The 23,118-nt window shown below is 47.8% G+C and overlaps 1 protein-coding gene across 2 annotated transcripts in view; it reads left to right on the forward strand.

The window, feature by feature from the left end:
- Nucleotides 1-23,118, forward strand: part of LOC146335477 (espin-like) — a 141,030-nt gene that overhangs the window by 2,833 nt on the left and 115,079 nt on the right. For both annotated transcript variants that reach the window (XM_084822062.1, XM_084822063.1), the window contains exon 2: nt 2,613-2,806. In XM_084822062.1, the coding sequence (XP_084678188.1) occupies nt 2,613-2,806 (194 nt within the window). The remainder of the gene's footprint in view (nt 1-2,612; nt 2,807-23,118) is intronic.

Below are 23,118 nucleotides of genomic sequence, written 5' to 3' on the forward strand. Positions count from 1 at the left end.
CCAATTTAAATTTCAGCAGCCATCAGCCTACACACTGAATGGGGAAAGGGTTTGTTTAATGGAGGGTTGAGGCAAAATGGATACTAAAGGAGTTTGGTGCTTAACTGGCATGTTTACGTTGTACTGATTTCTTTACATAGAAATTATGCATGTTGCAAAACATTGCTTTCACATGGCTTCCTTTCATACATCTTCTTAGGGCACAATCCTATGCAGTGTAGATAGAAAAAAGCCCTACAGTTTCCCAGCATTCCCCAGCCAGCATGGTTGGCTGGGGCATGCTGGGAGTTGTAGGACTTGTTTTCATCTAAACATGCATAGGATTGTGCTCTTAATGAGTGTGTCTGTAGGGGAAGGTGAATAACTCAAGGCACCTGCTTTCAGTCCAGGAGGTCCCACATTCAGCCCCTGGCATCACTACTCAGTAAAGGATATTCCAGCTGGAGAGCTGCCAGATATAGAAGGCATGCAGAAAGCTTCAGGTTCATTCTCCAGTTAGGAGGGCTAGGTAAAGGTTATCTCTGCTTGAGATCTTAGAGCAGGGGAGGCAACCTGGGGCCCTCCCATCAGCCCCAGCCAGTGTGGCCAGGGATGATGGGAGTGGTAGTCAAAACATTTGGAGGGCACTGGGTTGCCTACCCTTCGCAGAGAACCACTGCTACTCGGAGTCTCCCCATGATCCCCAAACTCCTGATGGCTGAGGCCTTTTTTAAAAAAACTGAAAGCTGGAGGCACCCCTGAAAAGCTTTACCTTTAAGAGTGTATGACAATGTTGAGTAAGCCAGGAGGGAAAACACAGGTGTTGGAAGCAAACCCCAACCTCTTCCTCACCTTCCCTTGAATGCACTTTACTTTTGTCTATGTCACAAGCAAAACTCTCCTCCTAAACACAAATCACCTTAAAGGAGTGGGGGGGGGGGCGCATATGCTGACCCATACAAAGTAAAACCTTCCTGCATGCAAAGTGGTTCACTTTACCCCACAGGCACGCTCATGAAGGGCACAGTCCTATGCATGTTTAGACACAAAAGTCCTACACTTCTCAGCATGCTGGGACTTGTAGGCCTTTTTTCTCTCCTAACATTGGATTGCGCCCTTAATCTATCAGACAAGAAGGGATCATAGCCTTTGACTAGAAATCCCTTGCAACTATCTGTGGGTGGTGACTACTCAGTTGTGAGGGAATGCCCTTCCATTTTTATAATTGATACAGAAGGGAGAATTCAGCTTTTCCTGGGGCCAAGTCTGGACTCCCACTTGATGCCAAATTTTGACCTGTTTAGCACATCAACTATGCACAGCTCTGAACTACCTGACAAAGATTCCTCTCCCCCCATTTTTGTTTTACTAAAATTATTATAGGATTTGTAACTGCTCTACATCAGAAGATACCAGAGCAGTGTACAATAAACAAACTCTTTTATCAATGACTAGGAGAAACTCATCTGACCCTTTCTTAAGAGGAAAGAGAAGCATACAAATAATGACACCATTATGTAGCGCTTTTTAGAGTTCACGCCCAAGCTATTTCAGAAATCCTTACAACAGCCCTGCAAGGTAGGTCAGTGGCACAATTATTACCTTTGGAGGCAAGGTGTGTGACTGCCAGAGAGGGCCTTTCTTGCTTTCTTGCTATGCCTTCTTCGCAATCATTCAGGGGTCAGGTGAAGCCTATCCTGTTCTCCAGGCGCGTTAACAGCATTTTAAGATATTCGGCTCCTTTTAAATTTATTGATTGCTGTGGGTTTTTTCTTGGATTTTTAATGGCTTACTTGGTGTTTTTTTTTTTTAAATCTTCTGTTTTATCCTGTTTCTTGTGTATTTATATTATGTCTCTGACATTTTAGTAAGCCTCCTCGAGGCTACTGCAAAAAGCAGGCTGTAAATACCCGAAGATATGGCTTGGATAAGTTCAATGAAAAGTCTTCATCGCTGAGCAGGGATTTGAACTCGGGTCTCCCTGGTCCTAGTCTGACACTAACCACTTCATTGCATTGGCTCTCATCTCTTTGTATCTTAACCAATGGCTTTGCATTAGTTAAGCTCTTGTCAGATGAAATCAGGGTGTGTTCCAAGCTGTTGGCTTCCGTATGGAGTGCAAATGGTCAGTGAACAGTTGGTACTTTTTTAGGCAGCTTTGCAAATAAGTTCACAAAAAGTTACTAGCCTGTTTGCCCAGCCCACATGTTCCTGCATGAATAGTTTGTGAACGAAACCTAACAAAATAACTATGCTTTGTGCAGCTTCCCTGCTGGATCACCTGAAGGCAATCCTGACTTGCCACAGGTGACCACAGAATCATAAAATAGTAGGTTTGGGAGGTGCCTATAAGACCATCGAGTCCAACCCCCTGCTCAGTGCAGGAATCCAAGTCAAAGCATCCCTGACAGATGGCTCTCCAGGTGAATGGCTATTTGCAGGCCTTTCTTAATTTTGTAAATGAGTGTCTGTGCAAACTTTAAATCCATGCTGACTCCATCCTGAATAGCATATTCCAGTTTTCCGTCATTGACATGGTCCTCCCAAGTCATACGTCTCGTGCTACTGACGTTCTCCTGTGCCTGCCAGGCGGTGACAGCACGATCCTCTTGGTTGTGTCTTCTGACCTGCAGGACACAGACAATTCTGGTGCCACCGTCTTGCACCTGGCTGCCCGGTTCGGCCACCACGAAGTGACTGACTGGCTCCTGCGCTTCGGGGGCAGCGACCCGCTGGCAGCCACAGACACAGGTGCGCTACCTGTTCACTACGCCGCAGCCAAAGGGGACTTCCCCTCCTTGAGACTCCTCATCGGGCATTGTCCCAGGTAAGAGCGGGAGACGGAGAGCTTCATCCGGGAGGATGGCGAGTGAGTTTGTGGTTGTGGTCGTGGCTGTTCCTGGCCTGCTGGCTGGCTGCAGGGTCCCTCCCTGACTGCCCTCCAGCAACAGCTGACACCTGGGGTATGAAGCTGAGCGGGCGCTTCAGACTCGTGAGGGGCCCCTGCTGGGCTGTGGGCCTCGGCAGGGGCCTGGCCATGCCTGCCTCTGACAAGAGCCCCATGGACTTGCTTCACTTCACCATTGCTGCCTGCTTGCTCACCTGCCTCTCGCTCTGGCCCAGATGGCGGTGGTGGTGAGGAGCAGGAGACGCCGCGGCCTGTGGCTCCCTGGCTCTCTGCTTGGCTAGCAAGCAGAAGAAAGCCAGGAGGAGGAGGAGCAGCTGGTGACCATGGTGGGGAGAAGGTAGGCCCACAGAGGGAGCGGGGACATTGAGGGCTTCTTGGCCAAAGGCCCTCCAAAGCCCAGAGCTGGCAGTGGCCTTGTGCAGTTCTCCCCTCGCCCGCCATGTGAGTGCGGCTGCCTTCAGATGTGGGGGCAGGAATTCACATTTAAAGTAAAGCAAAGTTGTCTTGCACTCTGAACTACAGAAAGGAGAGCGGCAGGCGCTATGGCCCAATGGAATTGCTGAAGAACCCCCCCTTGACGCCGTTGTTGTGCCTGGGTAGAAATCTGCAGCCTGAAAGGGGAGGAACTCTTCCGCATGGCTGTCCGAAAGGATCCCAACTGCCGGCCAAAATCGGGCCGCCTCCTATTTGCAGTTGGTTGGTTGGCTCCATTCAGTTCTGTTCTTGCTTCTTTTAATCCTCTGCTCTTTGAGGGGCGGGCCCTGCTTTCTCTCTGCAACTTTTTCAGAGGTGGAATGTTCCGCCTGGTGAGGGGCAGGTTCTCAAACACGTGTCCATCGCTTGGTTTCTCATCATTTGGGCCAGGTGCACATGTGCAGCAGAACCAGGTGGTAGAACTGATGGCATTGTTCTGAACTTCAGGTGCGGTTGGAATCCCAGTTTTGCATGCAGCCCCATGTGAAAAAATCTCCCTGCATATAGAAAACTAGCAGGTTGGGGAGAAATGTTCCAGCCTGGTCCTTGCCCTGCTGTGCTGGCTTTCTTTTTGCATGGAGCTTTTTTAATGCAGTGGTATATGCAAAAATGGGATCCCTTCCACACCTGCAGTGTGAAGTGATCCATTCTACACCCTTGGCATACATCCACCTCATTCTGCTGCCTGGGTGCACCAGGTCTGTCTTATTCAACCTTTTGGTACCTGGAAGTTGAAGGTATAGACTCAACTCTGCTGAAGAGCATTAAGTGTGAGCGGTGACAGCTGGTGCTCACTGAGGTAACAATAAGTGCAACTAACACACTCTACCTCTCCTTCTTAACCCACATTTTCTGGCTGTAACAGAAACCCATTTCACAGAAGGGCAGACTGAGGCTGCATTCCGCGAAGAATGGATTGCAGCCAAATGAAAGGCATCACATAGCTTTGGCATGGCACTCTGTCAGTTTCGCTTTCAATTCCCCACTTTTGAAACAAGTTCTGTAAGGCTGTAGTTGGCAAAAAAATTAAACACTTTTGGCACTTGAATAAGTTCTGAAATGGCCACCTAAACAGATCTTAGAACTTGTGAAGTCTTTTTCGCAAGGTGGCCAGATGCAGAAGAGGACAGGGCATGGCAAGCAGAAGTGCCAGTCCTGGTTCCCCACTTAAGCCTGCAGCCGGTGGGGCAGAATTGGTTGTCGTATCTCTTGGAGTGTCCCGTGGAGTCCTCTCCCGTTCAGGCAAGACCCCAGGTTGGTTCAGCATCTGTGCAACTGGCTCCTGCTGCAGATCCACGTCTCTAGGTGCCCTCTCAGGCTTCGGAGTTGCTATTTGGGTAATCCCAGGGAGCAGCCCTCAGTCTACCACCAAAGGCAGCCGCCTTGTCCCACAGTCTCCGGGGAGAGTTCTGCCTGTCAGGGCTGGTGTGAAGGTGGGCTTAGCGTTCCCCTCTTTCATGTATATGGGGAAGCCGCTGTATCGGACTTCCTCGACCGAGTGCCCCCCAGATGGGTTGGACGACAGCTCCCATCATGCCTGACCATTGGTGGTGTTTGCCGGGGATGATAGGAGATGCAGTCCAACATACCTAGAAAATGCTGTGCTAGAGCTAGGGATCATCTATCACCGCTAGAGTGAGGACAGGCAAAGGCCTTCTTTGCTTACGTCGTGGCAAACAGGGGTAACAGATTTAGCCGGGTTCTTTACCTGCCCACGTGTTGGCAAGGCCTGGCCCCAGCTTGTTTCAAAACCCAATTCAGCAAAATGCCGGTGAGGAGGGCCGCTGGTTTGCCTGCGCCTAAGATTTGTTCTCATTTGTTCAAGCCGCGCGGCCTTTCTCCTCCGGTGACAGCTTTATCGAGGCGGGAAGTCAAACGCTCGCTGTCCTAACGCTGCCCCAACAAAGCGCATTTTAAATCTTGATGGAAATATAGCTCACTGGCAGACATGGGACTGCTGAGGATTTGCACACTGCGCTTTTGCAGAGGGGCGATAACACAGCAGCCTTTGTCTGGGCTGGAGGTTATGTAAATGGGTTAAGCCTCCTGCAGGGGAGGAAGAGTTATTCAAATGAATGGAACGGGACCTCTTTATGTTGGAGAACTGCAGAGGAAAGAAGCCAGGAGCCATGGATGGCACCGCTTCCATGGAGTTTCAGATGATGTGCCTGTTGGCAAATTGGGGCCATATTTTGGCTGTGTGTCTTCTGGCACACCCAGCCTTTCTTTATGGGGTGCGTAAGCAGGCTAGTGAGTAGCCAGTAGTGAAGGTGGTAATTCCCAGCATGTGTACCATGGAAATACATTAACGAAAAAACAGAAGGTTCCTGTAAGTCCAAAACACTCAGTGGTAGAGGAGGATGACTGGTGGATCTCTGTGTGAGTCACTGCTCCAGTCTGGCTTCCCTTTGATCAGCTTTCCTTGTGGAGTGGGTAACTTTTTTCTTCCACCGTCACGTCTCTGCCTCAGGTGTGATTGAATGATCCAGTCTCTCCTGATGCAGCGGGATTGCCTCCCTCAGAGGCTGTTGCCTGTTGAGTCTCTGCATGAGTCTCTGCTCTGGGCTGATTGCCTTTGGCCCTCCAGATCAGTAACTTATTCAGACACCCAGAGGGGCAGGCTTCTCTGAGAACAGGCAAGTCCTACACACTGTAGAAATAAAAAATTGGGGTTCTTGGAGACTTATCAAACAAGCCGGGATTCGAAGAGGATGTTGTTTTTGTGAGACCTCGGATTAACAATCCCCTCCTTGAGGCTAGAGGGAACTCTCAGCCATGCCTTCCAGATGTTTTGGACTACAGCTCAAAGGATCCCTGACCACTGGCCATGCTGGCTGGGAATGATGGGAGTTGTAGTCCAGGTTGTGGAAGGCTGCTCTACCTCCTCCAAGGATTCTGTTGGCATCCGCAGCCTGTACAAATTGAGAAGTATCTGTAGAAACAGGACAGGCAACTGTGGCAGAGATGTCCAGAGTTTCTGTGAATGTGGGCAGCTTGATCCGGAATCAGTGTGGGCAGCTTGATCCAGAAACAGCCTTTCAAAGAGGTCATAGGAAGCCTTCTGTATTCCACCTTGGGCATTTGACCACTCGGGAGAGCTCTGTTGGATTTCTGTGCAGGTGCGATGGTGGCCGGAAAGTAAAACGTCTTTGCCAGCATCACCACCACCATCACCACCAGGTAGGCCCTGAAAGGGCCCTTGCCCATGCTCAGTTGGACCCATCACACACTTCTCTCCTCTGCCTGTTGAGCTGAAATCTTTGCTGTTTCATCGTCCCAAGCTCCCAGGAAAACCAGGGAGCAGACTGGTTAGATATGAGCTGCATCTTGGGTTGGGTGGCTGCTTCATGAACCTGGCTTGTGATTCATGTCTCCGGCTTGTGAATGACTGCCTACCTGTCTGTTTGTGGTGGTGAGTGAAAAATTCCTCCAGTCGACAGGGTAGAGAAGCACTTGCCAGCTGGATGAGAAGGATTCTTTCCTCTTATCCTCTCCTCCCACCCCAAATCGGTTTGTATCCTATAAAGGGCTGACGGATGTATGCATGAGCAGGAGGGCTAGAAACATCTTTGGACCGATTTGCAAGCCTGAGTTCACTGGAGACTTGGTGAGAATCTGTGGTAGTTTTGCATATGTGACTGTGGTGAGGTAGCTGTCTCATTTAGGGCAATTCATCAGTTCTTATTTGCACTTCTAGGCATCTCCAATAGACTGCCTGCTTATTAAAAGAAAATGTCCAGAATGATCTTCAGGGCTGAGCAGGCAGATGTGAGCAGGTTTGAGATTGCAAACTGCCCAGATGGTTCAAGAGTTCTTGAATTCTGTCCAAGACACGCAGTGTTCTGGATGATGAGGATGATTTAATTTCACCTGGTCTTCTCCTTTAAAATGCAAGCCAATCCTGACAAGCTGATGTTCACAGTGCAAAGGGTGGGTGATGGAGAGGGAGAAAGATTGTATTGTGGCATCATGGGTCCAGGGAGCGCCACCCTTGGAAGGTAGACTGGAGAACACTTAATGGGTGGATCGGGCCTTCTTGGGGTAACTGCTGACAAGCGGGCAGGGCTACCTGGAAATGCTCTTTACTGAGATCCCTGGGCAATTTGGAACAGGTTGGCACTGAAAACTGAGGAGTTGGTGTTTGACTTTATTGAGGATTTGTACTGTGTAGAAATTGGGCTTCTAAATAGGGATTTATGAGTACCAGGGGCATTGCTAGTTTCTTAAAAGATCCAAGGCACAGGCACAGAACACAAATTTGCATCTTTCTCTCTCTTTGAGTCTAAGTGCACTTCTGGTGTGTGTGTGTGTGTGTGTGTGTGCGCGTGTGTGTGCGCATGCTTGCGTGTGTGTATAGATTACATACATAATGCATAATACATACAAAGTGTGTACCTCCACCCCACTTCAACTCAGACCCCAATTCAGCTTTTTGGAAAACATCCTGCTTCAGTGGCCACTGGCGTCAGACCACTTCAGCTCAGCACCATACCTGAGTCAAAATGAGTCTTTATGCTTCCTGTTGACTACGATGGGAAATTTTTAAAAACTGTAACTTTTTTCTCTTGGTCAGAACTGGATGATCATTTCAGGCATAGTAGCCCCCTAGAAGGGGATTACACCTGCCTGATGTCAGTAAAATAGGTGCAGGCTTTATATTTTGATTTTCTTTTAAAGGGAACTGCCAATAACAAGTTCATTCCTTGGAAGAATTGGATAAAAATTTCAGGATTCATTGCGTTATCAGAGGAGATGGTGCCTACCAAATTTCAGAATGATAGCCACAAAGGTTTTTGTGCAAGGGTGGCCTTGACATTTTGAGGTCTGCAAAAGAGGACATACTTCTCTCCTTATTTTCCTTGTGGATCATTGTTCTGAAAATTACAACCTAGAGGTGTCCCTAAGTAAGAAACCAGCAAAGTTTCAGAAGGATAGGTGCAGCAGTTCCTGTGGAAGGGGAGTTCTCCAATTTGGGGGAGGGAGTGATTTGTTTTCCCTTCCATTCACGCCTTCCTCAACAGTTTTTGGGTAAATTTGTATAAAAATGCACGAGTTATTAGAGGTGTCCCCCAGGCAAGAAACCTGCAAAGTTTCTGAAGGATACACATGCATGCAAATTTAGAATTACTAGAATTTATTTACATTTCACCAATGTTAGCAGCGGGGGAACATGGGTGGGAAGGTGCTATTGCATTCATGTCCTGCTTGTGGGTTTGACGTGGGCATCTGGTTGGCCGCTGTGTGAACAGAATGCTGGACTAGATGGACCTTGGTCTGATGCAGCACGGCTCTTCTTATGTTCTTAAATATAGAGTGTCTCTGAGCATGTGCAGAATGCTTTTCTTTCACCACTGGGCACGTACATTCTCCCCCTACCAATTCTATTCCCCTCCATGCAACCATCCCTCCTCATCCTACCATCTTCCAGCAACTCTTCATAAAAACAGATGTCTTGTTTTGTGCAACTCCACTCTGCCTTCTCCTTGTTATGCACAAGCTCGCATTCCTCCCAATAACTTCATTTGTGCCAAGACTTCACCGGGATTCAGCCAATGAGTCTGTTTTCAAAACCAGGGCTAGGTTATGGAGGAACTCTGAGCATGTACTAAGTGCCTTTCCCTCACCACTGAAGCTAGAGTTCAGGGGAAAAATCCACAAAGGACAAAACATGCATAGGACTGAGCTGAAAGGGTAGTCAATTCATTAGATGGAATTGGGTGGACACTGTATTCAGCTTGCAGTACCATGCTCGCAACTCAGGACTTATTTCTGAGTAAACATGCAGAACATCAGGGTGCAAACCTCCCTGGAAAAGTAACTTGTGCTGGAATCCAGCGCACACTTTCCTGAGGGTAAGCCTCACTGAACAGAATGGGGCTTCTGAGTAGGCGTACATAGGATTGCATAAATGAGCAGTTTTTATCTGCCCTCTGCTTAAAAAACAAACCCAAAATGCCTATTTCTTAAATTAAAGCTTTCTGTTCACAGGAACATAGGAAGCTGCCTTGTACCGAGTCAGACCCTGGGTCCATGAAGCCCGGAATTGTTGACACTGACTGGCAGCAATGGCTCTCCAGAGTTTCAGGCAGGATTCCTTCCCAGCCCTACCTGGAGATGCTGGGGATCGAACCTGGGACCTCTGCATGCCTAGCATGTGCTCTGCCACCGAGCTGCAGCCCTTCCTATAGCTGGGTAATGGCAACTGACAGACAAAACAGCCCCAGATTTGTTTCTCTGCAACCATGTCAACCCACTCTTCTCAAAGACTTGAGTGAGGAGAAGGAGAAAAACCAACCCTCTTCTCTCTTTGTACAAAGTCCAATATGGTATCAATCAACTCCATGGGGCTGCGAGGTCCCCAAATTCCATGTACTTATCTGGAAGAACACCAAAATGATAGCTTTGACACATTTTCTTGAAAAAAGCAAAGTTTACCTGTGACTAGCACAAAATCCACTGGACCTAATTGCCTGAAAGTGGGCAGGCTCAATCAGCTCCATGGGGGCTACCAGGTCTCCAAATTACATGTATTTATCTTACAAACTAAAAACGTTATGACCGTTTCTGTTTTCCAATGCAAGTCAATCAGAAAATGTAAAAAAAAAAAAGAAGCAATTAGGACAGCTCAAAAGATCCGGGGCATAGCTCAAAAAAAAAGATCCAGGGCCCATGCCCAGGTGGGCCCTTTCTAATGACGCCCTTGATAAGTATAATTTGGATTGCAAGCTCTTTGGGGCAGGGACCCATCTTTTGCTTTATGTGGCTCTGTAGAATGCCACATAATGTGCCAGTAATACACTTGGCTTTCCCCAAATTTAATAAGGTATTAAACTTGCAACACAGAGATTCTTCCCCCCCCCCCCCACAGGCCACTTTTTAAAAATGTATTTGTTTCTCTTGTGCAGGAAGCAATAGTCCATGTTAGCCCTGGTTGCATTTCTTTAAACGCCTGGGATGACACTGGGTCCTAGAGCTGCCCTACTACAGAGCTGCAGAGTAAACCCTTGGGACATGCTGTGCATTCTCCAGAACTGTGAACTTGCCTCTGGATTAAATAATCACCTGGTGGGAGTCCAATCCTTAGCCTGCTTTGCCCCCACACAGAACTGCTCTCCTTTTGGGGCCAGCAATCAGGTTCCCCAGATTTCAGCCGGCAAGCTGCAGTGCTCAGTTTGGTGCCAGCAAAATGGTTGGGGAGGCGTCAGTTTCGAAATGCTGTTCAGCCAAGGGGTTTGCTGCGGAATAATCGCCGCCGGCCGTGAAAGGAGGTCAACTTGGATGCCTCAGACCTGTGCTTTGCAGATTACAGGCCTCTTAATCTCATTTTCCATGATGAGTGAGTGTGATAGACCTATAAATAACCCGGATGGAGAGAAGAGAGCTTGCATGGTAATTAAAAACCTTCTGGTACTTCGAACTCTTTACAAGGAAACATTGGACAGTTTGTTGCCCAAATCTTTTGGACGGAATGGGCACCAGGAATTGGGGAGAGTGTTGAAAGAGTCAGGTTATAGCTGACGTAGGCGCCCTGGGATATGAAAGAGAAAGGTAAAGAGAGAAACTATGGAGCCAGGCATTCCAAATGTGGCGTCAAGGAAAACTGAACTCTTGTGTAAATCATGCGGAGATGAGTGACAATCTCAGCTCATTCAACTGGTTGTCCTTGTTTACTGTTAGTTTTAAAGGTGTCCCCAGCCAGTCGTGTCCGACTCTAGGGTGCGGTGCTCATCCCCGTTTCTAAGCCGAAGAACCAGCGCTGTCCGAAGACGCTTCCATGGCCATGTGGCCGGCATGACTGAACACCGAGGTGCACGGAACGCTGTTACCTTTCCCGCCGAGGCGGTACCTATTTATCTACTTGCAATTTCTTGCTTTCGAACTGCTAGGTTGGCAGGAGCTGGGACTGAAGACGGGAGCTCACTCCGTCACGTGGCACTCGGGTCTCGAACTGCTGTCCTGCTGACCTTCCAGTGCACTTTCCCCAGATGCATGGAGGAACAAAGAGCTGTGTGGGGGCACACACATATATACCCCCACCTTGAAGATTTTAACTGAATACAGACACTTTGGTTTTTTGGTGTATTTCTGCAGGCATTGTCACAGTACATCTTGCATATGAACTCTTTCCTTTTTTTATGGAAATTGAGATTCTTAAAGGAGCTGAACTGATCTCTGGCTACAGCATCCCGTGCCTCTGATTTGTTGACCTCGTCTTCCTTTCTTTCTCTTGGCCTCTGCTGAGGGCAGGTAATGCTGCCAGTTCTCTGTATCCTGGGTGATGGAATCATTCCATTCCTCCTAATGCAGAGAGGCAGAAAAAGGATCTGCCTTTACTGGAGGTTGTCTGTTGTTTCTCTGAGTGAATCGGGAAGAAGAAGCATGGCAGGGGACTCCAAAGAGAGTTGCCGCAGAGCTGCTGCCTCAGGACACCCCCTGGACACTTGAGGTCCAATGTTCAAGTCCCATGGAGGTCTTTGCTGGCTGGGTGGAGGTGAACAGCTTTGTCTTCTCACTGTGAAAGGGCTGTAGCTTGGTGCTGGAGTACACACACTCTGCAAGGAGAAGGGCCCAGGCTCAATCCCTAGGAGCTCCAGTTACAGGATCTCAGCTAAGAGGGCTGAAAAAATTCCTTTCTGAGTCCTTGGAGAGTCACTGCTACTTATTTATTTATTACATTTATATCTGTAAGGAACCCAAGGCGGCGTACATAATCCTCCTCTTCGTTTTATCCCCACAACAACAACCCTGTGAGGTAGGTTGGGCTGAAAGTCAGTGACTGGCCCAAAGTCACCCAGTGAGCTTCCATGGCTGAGTGGGGACTAGAAACCGGATCTCCCGACTCCCAGTCTAGCACTCGCGCCACTACACCACACTGGCTCTCCTTATCACAGACAGTACTTGGCTAGATGGACAAAGGGTCCAACTCAGTGTGTGATGGCTTCATGGGGTCGTAGCATAATTGTTGTTCCTTCACACACTCAAAATAGTTCTTAGGTGCAAGGGTGAAGTGTTAATTTGCAGGGGCGGGGGTGTTCCTTAGCCATGAAACATTTCAGAAATGCGGTGTGATGCACACTGGTGTGAAGACTGCTGTGACCAGTGAACACCATCAAAGGAAACGTTCATGAGGCTCTTCATCCCCCCAGATTAGTCCATATAGGTAAATACAAGTCAACTAAGTGCATTATGATCTAGTAGGCAGGTGGACTTGGAAAGTGCGGTGGGAGCATAGAGCAGCAGAAAGGCTGACGCCATGAGATGACAAGAGAATTGCTGTTACTAGCAGAGAGGTGCTAAATCAGGGTGCTCCAATCTTTTGGGGCATCTGGAATTTTGTGGGCACTCCCACAAAATGGCTGCCGGGAGGGTGTGCCCATTCACAAAAATGGCTGCCATGGTGGGTGGCATAGGCAGTCATGAAACACCCATTTCCCAGCAGCAAACTGGTGAGGCAAAAAGGAAAGTTGCTTGGCCAAGACTGTGAGTACAAGGCAGACGTGAGACCTGAGACCCAAATGCCAAATCACATAATGGCCCCTAACAAAGCAGAACAGAGTACCCATTTCATAGAAAGCAAACTGTTGATGCTTGGGAGACCGCACACGCACTTACGTAAAGGCAAAACACACACACAAACCAGACAAGACACACACCACACCACACCCCTCCATCCCCATCCCACGGATAGAGACATAAGAAAAAACATGCTGGGTCAGACCAAGTGCCCGTCCAACCAAGGTAAAACATGCACTGCGCCAAAAGCAAGCAAACCAGCGAAGATATAAACGGATTTGACGCACTGGTCAAAACACACAACCAGGGCTGGTGCCAAGGCTCGGTACAGTTGGGCGCCTGCGAAGCTCCCACGCCCCAGCAGGGGCCCACCGAGGAGAGCCCCTGGACTTGCTCCTTCTCCTCGCCACGGCCACCTGCTTGTTCCCCTCCAGCCCAGACCATGGGAGAAGCAGCGGATGCCACGGCCTCCTTGCTCTCTGCCTGCCAAGCAAGGGTGTGGCGGCAATGGCAAGAAAGAGGAGCAGCACGTGACCGTGGTGGGGAGAAGGGAGAGTCACGGAGGGAGGGGGCTGTGGAGGGGGTCTTGCCCAAGGGCCTTCCGAAACTTGGGGTCTGCACTGCACACTCTCCCCCCTACACACACAGCCCAGCCTCCCAGAATGTTCCCTGCCGCTCCCAGTTTACCTTCATTGGGCAAACTGAAGCACTGGGCGGCAGCCACCCGTCATGTTTATTTTCTAAGAATGCTTCTGGGGTCCAGAGACATTCTTGGAAATAAAGACGGCTCTTCACTTTGCAGCATGCCAGCCTCCCAGTTCACAATGTTTTTAACTAAAAAACCAACTTTTTAAAACCAAAAACCTAGCAGTAATAGGACGCAGCGATTGGTGTGGTTTGTACTAGTGTTAGCACTGTGCCGTTGAACAGATGATGCACAATGGCCCGTTGTGGTCCTATGACTTGTGTGTTAATATTCTAATTTCCCTCTTGTAATATTTGACACCGTTGTTTACCCCGTTTCTTCCCTTCCTTCTGGGATGATTTTTGCCAGTCAGGAATTGCAAAGTAAATGGTATCACAATGCATACAAATATATAATCAAGTAGTTCATAGAATCATAGAATAGTAGGGTTGGAAGGGGCCTACAAGGCCATCGAGTCCAACCCCCTGCTCAATGCAGGAATCCAAGTCAGAGCATCCCTGACAAATGGCTGTCCAGCCTCGTCTTGAAGGCCTCCAATGTGGGAGAGCCCACCACCTCCCCAGGTAATTGGTTCCATTGTCGTATTGCTCTTACAGTCAGGAAGTTTTTCCTGATGTTCAGCTGGAATCTGGCTTCCTGTAACTTGAGCCCATGATTCCGTGTCCTGCACTCTGGGATGATCAAGAAGAGATCCTGGCCTTCTTCTCTGTGACAACCTTTCAAGGACTTGAAGAGTGCTATCATATCTCCCCTCAGTCTTCTCTTCTCAAGGCTAAACATGCCCAGTTCTTTCAGTCTCTCTTCATAGGGCTTTGTTTCCAGTCCCCTGATCATCTTTGTTGCCCTCCTCTGAACCCTCTCCAGTTTGTCTGCATCCTTCTTAAAGTGTGGTGCCCAGAACTGGACACAGTACTCCACATGAGGCCTAACCAGTGCTGAGGAGAGGGGAACTAGTATTTCCCGGGATTTGGAAGCTATGCTTCTATGAATGCAGCCCAAAATAGCATTTGCCTTTTTTGCAGCCACATCACATTGTTGGCTCATATTCACCTTGTGATCGACAACAATTCCAAGATCCGTCTCGCTTGTAGTGTGGTTGAGCCACATATCCCCCATCTTGTAACTGTGCCTTTGGTTTCTTTTTCCTAGGTGCAGAACTTGGCATTTCTCCCTATTAAATGTCATTCTGTTGTTTTCTGCCCAGCACTCCAGTCTATCCAGATCACTTTGAATTTTGTTTCTGTCTTCCAAAGTATTAGCTATCCTGCCCAATTTTGTGTCATCTGCAAATGTGATCAGCATTCCCTGCACCTCCTCCTTCAAGTCATGAATAACAATGTGGAAGAGCACTGGGCCCAGGACTGAGCCCTGCGGTACCCCACTCGTTACCTCTCCCCAGTTTGAGAAGGTCCCACTGATAAGCACTCTTTGAGTCCGATTCTGTAGCCAACTGTGGATCCACCGGATCGTTGTTTCATGTAGCCCACTTTGAGCTAGTTTGCTCATCAGGATATCATGGGGCACTTTGTCGAAAGCTTTGCTGAAGTCAAGGTATATGATGTCTACAGCATTCCCATGGTCCACAAGGGAGGTGACTTGATCAAAAAATGAGATCAGATTTGTCTGGCAGGACTTGTTTTTGACAAATCCATGTTGGCTTCGAGTAATCACGGCATTGTTGTCAAGGTGCTTCCAGATGGATTGCTTTATGATCTGCTCCAGAATTTTCCCAGGGATTGATGTCAGACTGACTGGTCTGTAGTTCCCAGGTTCCTCCTTTTTACCCTTTTTGAAGATAGGGACAACGTTAGCCCTCCTCCAGTCATCTGGCACTTCCCCCATCCTCCATGATTTCTCAAAGAGAATAGACAGCGGTTCTGAGAGTTCTTCTGCCAGTTCCTTTATGACTCTAGGATGCAGTTCATCTGGCCCTGGAGATTTGAACTCATTCAAAGTCATTAGGTGTTCCTTGACCATATGCCTATCGATCTGAAGCTGCAATCCTGCCCCTTCAGCCTGTACTTCGCCTTTGCCAGGGGGGTCATAGACCCTCTTTTGGGAGAAGACTGAGCCAAAGCAGGAATTGAGCACCTCTGCCTTTTCTTTGTCATCTGTTATCCTTTTGCCATCCTTATTTAATAGCTGAACCACCCTTTCTTTCCTCTGTCTTTTACTATGCACATAGCTGAAGAAAGCCTTTTTGTTGCTTTTAGCATCCCTTGCTAACCTCAGCTCATTCTCAGCTTTCGCCTTCCTGACGCCATCCCTGCAATTCTGTGCTATCTGCCTGTACTCTTCCTTTGTTACTTGGCCTTCTTTCCACTTCCTATATGTGTCCTTTTTTGTTTTCAGGTCATCCCTAAGCTTTTTGTGAAGCCACATTGGCTTCTTCTGTTGTCTTCCACCTTTTCTTCTTGTTGGAATTGTTTGTAATTGTGCCTTGAGAATTTCCTTTTTCAAAAGCTCCCACCCATCTTGGACTCCTTTTCTCGTTAGCGTCGCTTGCCATGGGACCTTACTGATCATTGTTCTGAGTTTATTAAAATCAGCTTTCCTAAAATCTAGGGTACGCGTTTGACTACACTCGGCTTTCGCTTCCCTTAGAACCAAGAACTCAAGTACAACACGGTCGTTTCCCCCCAGAGTTCCTGTAGCTGCTACTTTATCCACTAAGTCATCTCTGTTGGTTAGGATCAAGTCAAGGATAGCCGATCCTCTAGTTCCTTCCTCTGCTTTCTGTAGGAGGAAGTTATCCGCCACACAAGTCAGGAATTTCCTGGAGGGGCCATGTTTTGCAGAATTTGTCTCCCAACAAATATCAGGGAAATTGAAGTCCCCCATTACTACTACATCATGCTTCCTTAAAACATTGGCTATTTGCTTTTCAAAAGTTTCATCCTTGTCTTCTCCTTGATTGGGTGGCCGGTAGTAGACTCCGACCACCAGGTTCCTTTTATTCTTTGCTCCATTTATTTCAACCCAGATGCTCTCCATGGGGCTACCAAGCTCCTCCTCCTGTATTTCTGTGCAGAGATATGTATTTTTCACATACAGTGCAACCCCACATCCCTTTCTGTTCCTCCTGTTCTTTTTGAACAAGTTACATCCTTCAATTGCTGTATTCCAGTCATGAGAGTCATCCCACCAAGTCTCAGTTATACCTATCAGGTCATAATTTCCCTCTTGTATTAAGAGTTCAAGTTCATTCTGTTTGTTTCCCATACTCTGGGCATTAGTATATAGACATCGAAGACCATATGCTTCATAGTCTGGCTTTCTTCCTACATGTGTCTGAAGACTATTATTGGGCGCTATCAGAGCTGTTCTCTCCATTGCAGTGCATGCGCCTACGTCCATTGTTACCCCCAACATTACATCTCCCTTCCCCGTAGGATTCAGTTTAAAGCCCTTCTGATGAAGTTCTTCGTGCTGTGGCCAAACACATTCTTCCCAGCCTTTGTGAGGTGCAACCCGTCCCTAGCCAACAGCCCATCTTCCAGGAAGTATAGCCCGTGGTCCCAGAATCCAAATCTCTCTCGTCGGCACCACCTTCGTAGCCACTCATTCACCCGGAGTATTTTTCGTTCCCTTTCTATCCCTCTTCTAACTACTGGAAAACCCAAATGACAATATTTAAAATACCAATTATGTCTTAGAATAAGAATATTCATTCTGTAAATGTGCTAAAATATTTGTATTTTAAATGTTTACTTACAGTATTTTCTTTGGTTTTTAAATACTTGATTGTATGTTTATATTTGACAAGTAATGTAGCATTTTGTATTGTTTTTCCAGATTTTCTTATCATTTTTTAGTTCTCTTTGATCAGGCATTATTTCCCTTTATTGCTCTTGATAGCATAACATGGCATAGCCAATCAGATGTGGCCATAGACTCATAGAATAGTAGGGTTGGAAGGGGCCTACAAGGCCATCGAGTCCAACCCCCTGCTCAGTGCAGGAGTCCAAGTCAGAGCATCCCTGACAGATGGCTGTCCAGCCTCGTCTTGAATGCCTCCAGTGTGGGAGAGCCCCCTGCCTCCCCAGGTAATGGGTTCTATTGTCATATTGCTGTGATAGTCAGGAAATTTTTCCTGATGTTCAGCCGGAATCTGGCCTCCATTGTTGGGCATATTTTATGGAAAGGCAGGGTACAGATAAATGAATGTTGAACCTGCTATGCTCATCCATGCACCATTTCGTTGATGATTGCTCAGTATGGTAGAGGTGAAAATCAGAAGGAAATGAACACTGTAGAAACTGCACATGCACCAGTTCTGGCATCAATTCCACAGATCCTCCATATTAAATCAGAAAGAAGGTGGACTAGGGTACTAGTCCAAGTAAAGTCAAGGAACAGCACACAGCCCTGTTGCTCAGTTGGGAACCCCCACTGCTTCTAGCTTTAAATAGATTTTTGATTAACCACGGGTTACCCCTGGTAGACCTTCCTTGTTCTAACGTCGTCCTCCTTTGTGCTTGCTTTTACTGGGATCACCTGCTCTCCTTAGTTAAGCAATGGCATGAATTATTCACTGCTGGGTGAGAACTCTCTGTTCACCAGGCCTCCCACAGACAGCGTGACGCTGGTCTCGGTTACTAGCACTTGCAACTGGATCTTCGGGTGCTAGAAGCAAGCAGACGGTGGCTTGGATGGGGAGGGGTGTGTGTGTGTGTGTGTGTGTGCTGGCTACTGAGTGGCAACTTCTGCCTAAACTTTGATACCATTAAGAAAGATGGTTAAGTAGATCATCGCAAGGAGTAAATCCCTCATCTGTCACGTTTTTCCCCAGATTAGAATATATTTGGCTCAAATGTTTAAGGGTCAGTCATCCAACCAGGCAAGTCTCAATATATGAAAGCAACTCTGTCTAGAGCAGATAACACACCTATCCCCCAGGTGTAGGACCCACACAGCCACAGGGTCTTTTCTCTCACTTGGATTCAAGCGGAGTTTATTGGCCCTCGTCCAGCCCTCTACCAAGTCCAGGACTTGCATGGCCAGACCTGGTGCAGGTGTTATAGGGAGATACAGCTGTGTGTCATCAGCATGGCTCCAAACCCACTAATGACTGCTCCCAAAGGCTTCATAGAGAGGTTAAATAAAATTGGGGACAAGGTTGTGCTCTGTGAAGAGCCAAGGGGTCAAAGAATAATCACCCAGTGTTACTTTCTGAACCAGCTTTGCAGGTAGGAGCAGAACCACTGAAGCACAATGCTTCCAACACCCAACCCATGGATCTGGCCCTGGAGGATACCATGGTATCAAAAGCTGATGAGAGATCGAGTAGAATCAACAGAATCACATGCCTCTTGTTTCTATCACAAGAAAGGGCAACCAAGGCTCTGATGAGAACTAGTGTGGTGTAGTAGTTAGAGTGTTGGTCTGGGACTCAGGAGATCTGGGTTCTGGTCCCCACCCTGCAATGAAGCTTTTTTTGTGACTTTGGGCCCATCCTTGACTCACCCTAACTTCCTCACAGGGTTGTTGTGAGAATAAAATGAGGAGAAGGAGGCTCATGTATGCTGCCTCGGGCCCTTTGGAGGAAAGGCAGCGTATAAATGTAACAAATAAATAAGTAATAAGGCGTAGCAGTAAGAACTTTAAGTTAAAATATGTTGGGCATTTTTCATAGTTTTCGTATTTGGGGCACTGTCCCCTTTGCTTTTGGCCCATTGCTGGGAATCAGCCCCCAAGAGCTTCTCCGATCCTGAATTCAGCCCTCGGATTGAAAGAGGTTCCCCATCCCTGGTATAGATAATCTGCATCCTGCAAGGACATCTGCAATTGGCCCGCCACCAGCCTCTCTAGAACCTTAGCCAAAAAGGGGGTAAAAAGGGGACCTGGTCAGTGGTTATCCGAAACTGTAGGGTCCAGAGCAGTTTCTTCAGGAGTGGTAGCACTACTCCTTCCTTCAGAGCAGCAGGCTGCATTTCAGTGGAGGCTGGTGGCTCCGATGTCAGTGGGGCGGTGCATCCGCTCTGGGTTTCAGACAGAACCAGTCAGAACTCTAGAGGAGCTCTCCAAGGTGCAGAGGCGGTCAGAACTCTAAAGGAGCTCTCCAAGGTGCAGAGCACCTTGGAAAGCTCCTCTAGAGTTCTGACTGGTTCTGTCTGAAACCCAGAGCAGATGCACCGCCCCACTGACAACGGAGCCACCAGCCTATACTGCACCATCCCCTCATGTAAGGACACATTGACCACACTCCAGGCCCACCCACTCATTCCACACTCACGCCCCCAGCTAGCTTTCATTAGCACAAGGGGCAAGGATCCCCACGGCACCTGGTCAGATGCCTGGCTGCAAGCGCCTCGTCTGCTTCATCCAGCCACAGTAACTCAAATATTTTTAAATATCTCTATTTATAGTGTTTCTGTCCTGCTCCTCTGTTAAAACCAGGCACCTGGTCTGTCTTACAATCAGTCAGCAAAACAAGACGGCCCCGGCCACAGGTTTACAACCTAAAAACACACCACGCGCAAGGAAAAGGGGAAGGGGAGGGAAAGCAACGACACTGAATAGATTTTCAGCAGGGCTGTTGGGATGGCCTTGCTTCGCCTTTCATTTCCTGCAGGAGGTGGGCAGTCCAATGGGCCAAGGCCCTGATGCCCTTGTTTCCTTTGCTCCTGAAATATTTTAGATTACAGTGTTTTCATTTTCGTACTGGTCCACTGCTGTGAATGGGCGTGGTCCAGAAAGGTGGCTTATAAACGTTAATTCTAAAAATCCTGCAGTGGAATCGAAACGGTGCCAGGCAAAACAACAGCAAAACACACACACAAGAAAATGCACAGACATAAAAGACGAGGCGGCTCAATCAGATGTATTACCCATTAAAAATGCTTTTTTGTAAAAAGTTACATCTTTGTCATTGAGAACCTAACAGTGATGTGGCTGAACTCACTTCCGTTAGCAGTTTGTTCCGCAGTGAAGAAGGTATCTGAGCAGTAGATATTTTATCCATTCCGAAAATGCCATTTCTGGACGTTTCTGCACCTGGCGTCTCCCTCAGGTTGCACCCATGCTAGGAAGCTGGTGTGCAAGGTCTCCTCATAGATACCAGCTTATTTGGTCAGCCAGGATGAAACTTTTGCTGCTAAAGCAGGTGGATGGGATTCTCAGAGGAGCTTTCCACGCTCTGCCATCCCACAGCAGCAGTTCCAGCCCTCAATTTTCCTCTCTTTCCATCAATTTATGCCGAAGTGTGGGCGGCTAAATCTCAAGGCTTCACTTTTAAATGACCAAAATAATAATTTTAGAAAGGTCGCTCCCCCCCCCTTTGATTATGAGTTGGCCATAATGTGCCATTGTTTTCTTCGGAATGGAGTACAGACTTCCAGCCTAGCCTCATAGGGGATCCAGTGCACGCTTAACACATTTTGTCAACCTTGTGCTCACATGTCATGACCCTCTCCTGCAATCAAGGGGTTTTACAAGGTGCTAAGAGCAGCTGAACTGTGCTCTGAGATTAATGACAGATTCAGAATGTGGCTTTAGGCAAGTCCTCCTGAACATGGCACCCTCCAGAAGTGTTGGATTACAATCCCATCATCCCAAACCAGCATGCAGCCTCAAGGGTGCCAGGCTGGGTTAGACTGTTTTAGGCACTGAATTAAGATTCATGAACATCTCAGCTCCCCCCTGCCTTTTGTTTTTGACCATTAACTTTCTAGTCCCTATGGCTATGTAGTGTGGCCAATGAATGTCTGGCAAAATCTCAGAAGCTGCACAGGGTGGTGGCTGAGGAGAAATTAGCTTTCGAATGATCCATGGGAGGGGTTCAGCATCCTTCCCGGCTCCCTTTTTATTGGGAAAAGTTAAAAAGTTATGCAAACAACATCTTCAAAGGGGCTTGAGAATTTAAACAGGTATCAGGATTTAGGTTTTATAGTCAGAGACTTGGTTCGCATGTCACGCTAAGCCACGAGAGGTGGTTTAACTGTGGGTGATTGCAGGGTGGCTTAGCATGATATCTGAACCCAGGGCGGTTTTTCTGTCGCGCATTATTTTTCACTGACAAGCCACCGTGAGAACCCATGGCTTGTAGTAGGGTTGTTTAGGGTAGCTTGTGATGTCCAAACCCAGGCCAGGCAATTTTGTTGTGGGTTGTTGGGAACAGCTAGAGAGCTGCCTGGCAAGAGTGGTGAAAACTAGTGCTGCTCTTTGTGATCTCGCTAGGGCTAGCACCATTGTCAGTGCCCTCCACCTCAGGATAGATTCCCCCCCCCCATGGAAAACTAGAAGAAAGGACAGCGGAGTGTGTCCCAAACACATTTGCAATTTTTTTAAATGGTCCTGTACAAGTGCACAGGAATGAATGTCCACTGCTAGGAATTTTGCATAATTTTCCCCTCGGTTTTACTGCTCTGGTTTGAAATTTGCACAATTTCCCTCTCTGTTTTACTGCTGAGCCATGACATTGGCGCAGTTTTCCCCTCCCCCTATTTTACTGGTGCGCCATCAAATTTGCGTATTTTTAGCGATCTGCCTCACTTGCCTACTTTGAAATTAGTGTATCTTTACCCATTCAGTCCCTGTTCTGTCTTGAAATGTGTGATCCTGCTCACTGCTCTGTAACCCTCATAGAATCATAGAATAGTAGGGTTGGAAGGGGCCTACAAGGCCATTGAGTCCAACCCCCTGCTCAATGCAGGAATCCAAGTCAGAGCATCCCTGACAAATGGCTGTCCAGCCTCGTCTTGAAGGACTCCAGTGTTGGAGAGCCCACCACCTCCCCAGGTAATTGGTTCCATTGTCGTATTGCTCTAACAGTCAGGAAGTTTTTCCTGATGTTCAGCCGGAATCTGGCTTCCTGTAACTTGAGCCCATGATTCCGTGTCCTGCACTCTGGGATGATCAAGAAGAGATCCTGGCCTTCCTCTCTGTGACAACCCTTCAAGGACTTGAAGAGTGCTATCATATCTCCCCTCAGTCTTCTCTTCTCAAGGCTAAACATGCCCAGTTCTTTCAGTCTCTCTTCATAGGGCTTTGTTTCCAGTCCCCTGATCATCTTTGTTGCCCTCCTCTGAACCCTCTCCAGTTTGTCTGCATCCTTCTTAAAGTGTGGTGCCCAGAACTGGACACAGTACTCCAGATGAGGCCTAACCAGTGCTGAGGAGAGGGGAACTAGTACTTCCCGGGATTTGGAAGCTATGCTTCTATTAATGCAGCCCAAAATAGCATTTGCCTTTTTTGCAGCCACATCACATTGTTGGCTTATATTCAGTTTGTGATCAACAACAATTCCAAGATCTTTCTTGCTTGTAGTGTTGTTGAGCCACGTATCCCCCATCTTGTAACTGTGCCTTTGGTTTCTTTTTCCTAGGTGCAGAACTTGGCATTTATCCCTATTAAATGCCATTCTGTTGTTTTCTGCCCAGCGCTCCAGTCTATCCAGATCACTTTGAATTTTGTTTCTGTCTTCCAAAGTATTAGCTATCCCGCCCAATTTGGTGTCATCTGCAAATGTGATCAGCATTCCCTGCACCTCCTCCTCCAAGTCATTAATACAAATGTGGAAGAGCACTGGGCCCAGGAC

The sequence above is a fragment of the Heloderma suspectum genome, chromosome 15, assembly GCF_057233095.1.
Source record: "Heloderma suspectum isolate Gila_16-S chromosome 15, 16-S_ref, whole genome shotgun sequence".
Taxonomy (NCBI): Eukaryota; Metazoa; Chordata; class Lepidosauria; order Squamata; family Helodermatidae; genus Heloderma; species Heloderma suspectum.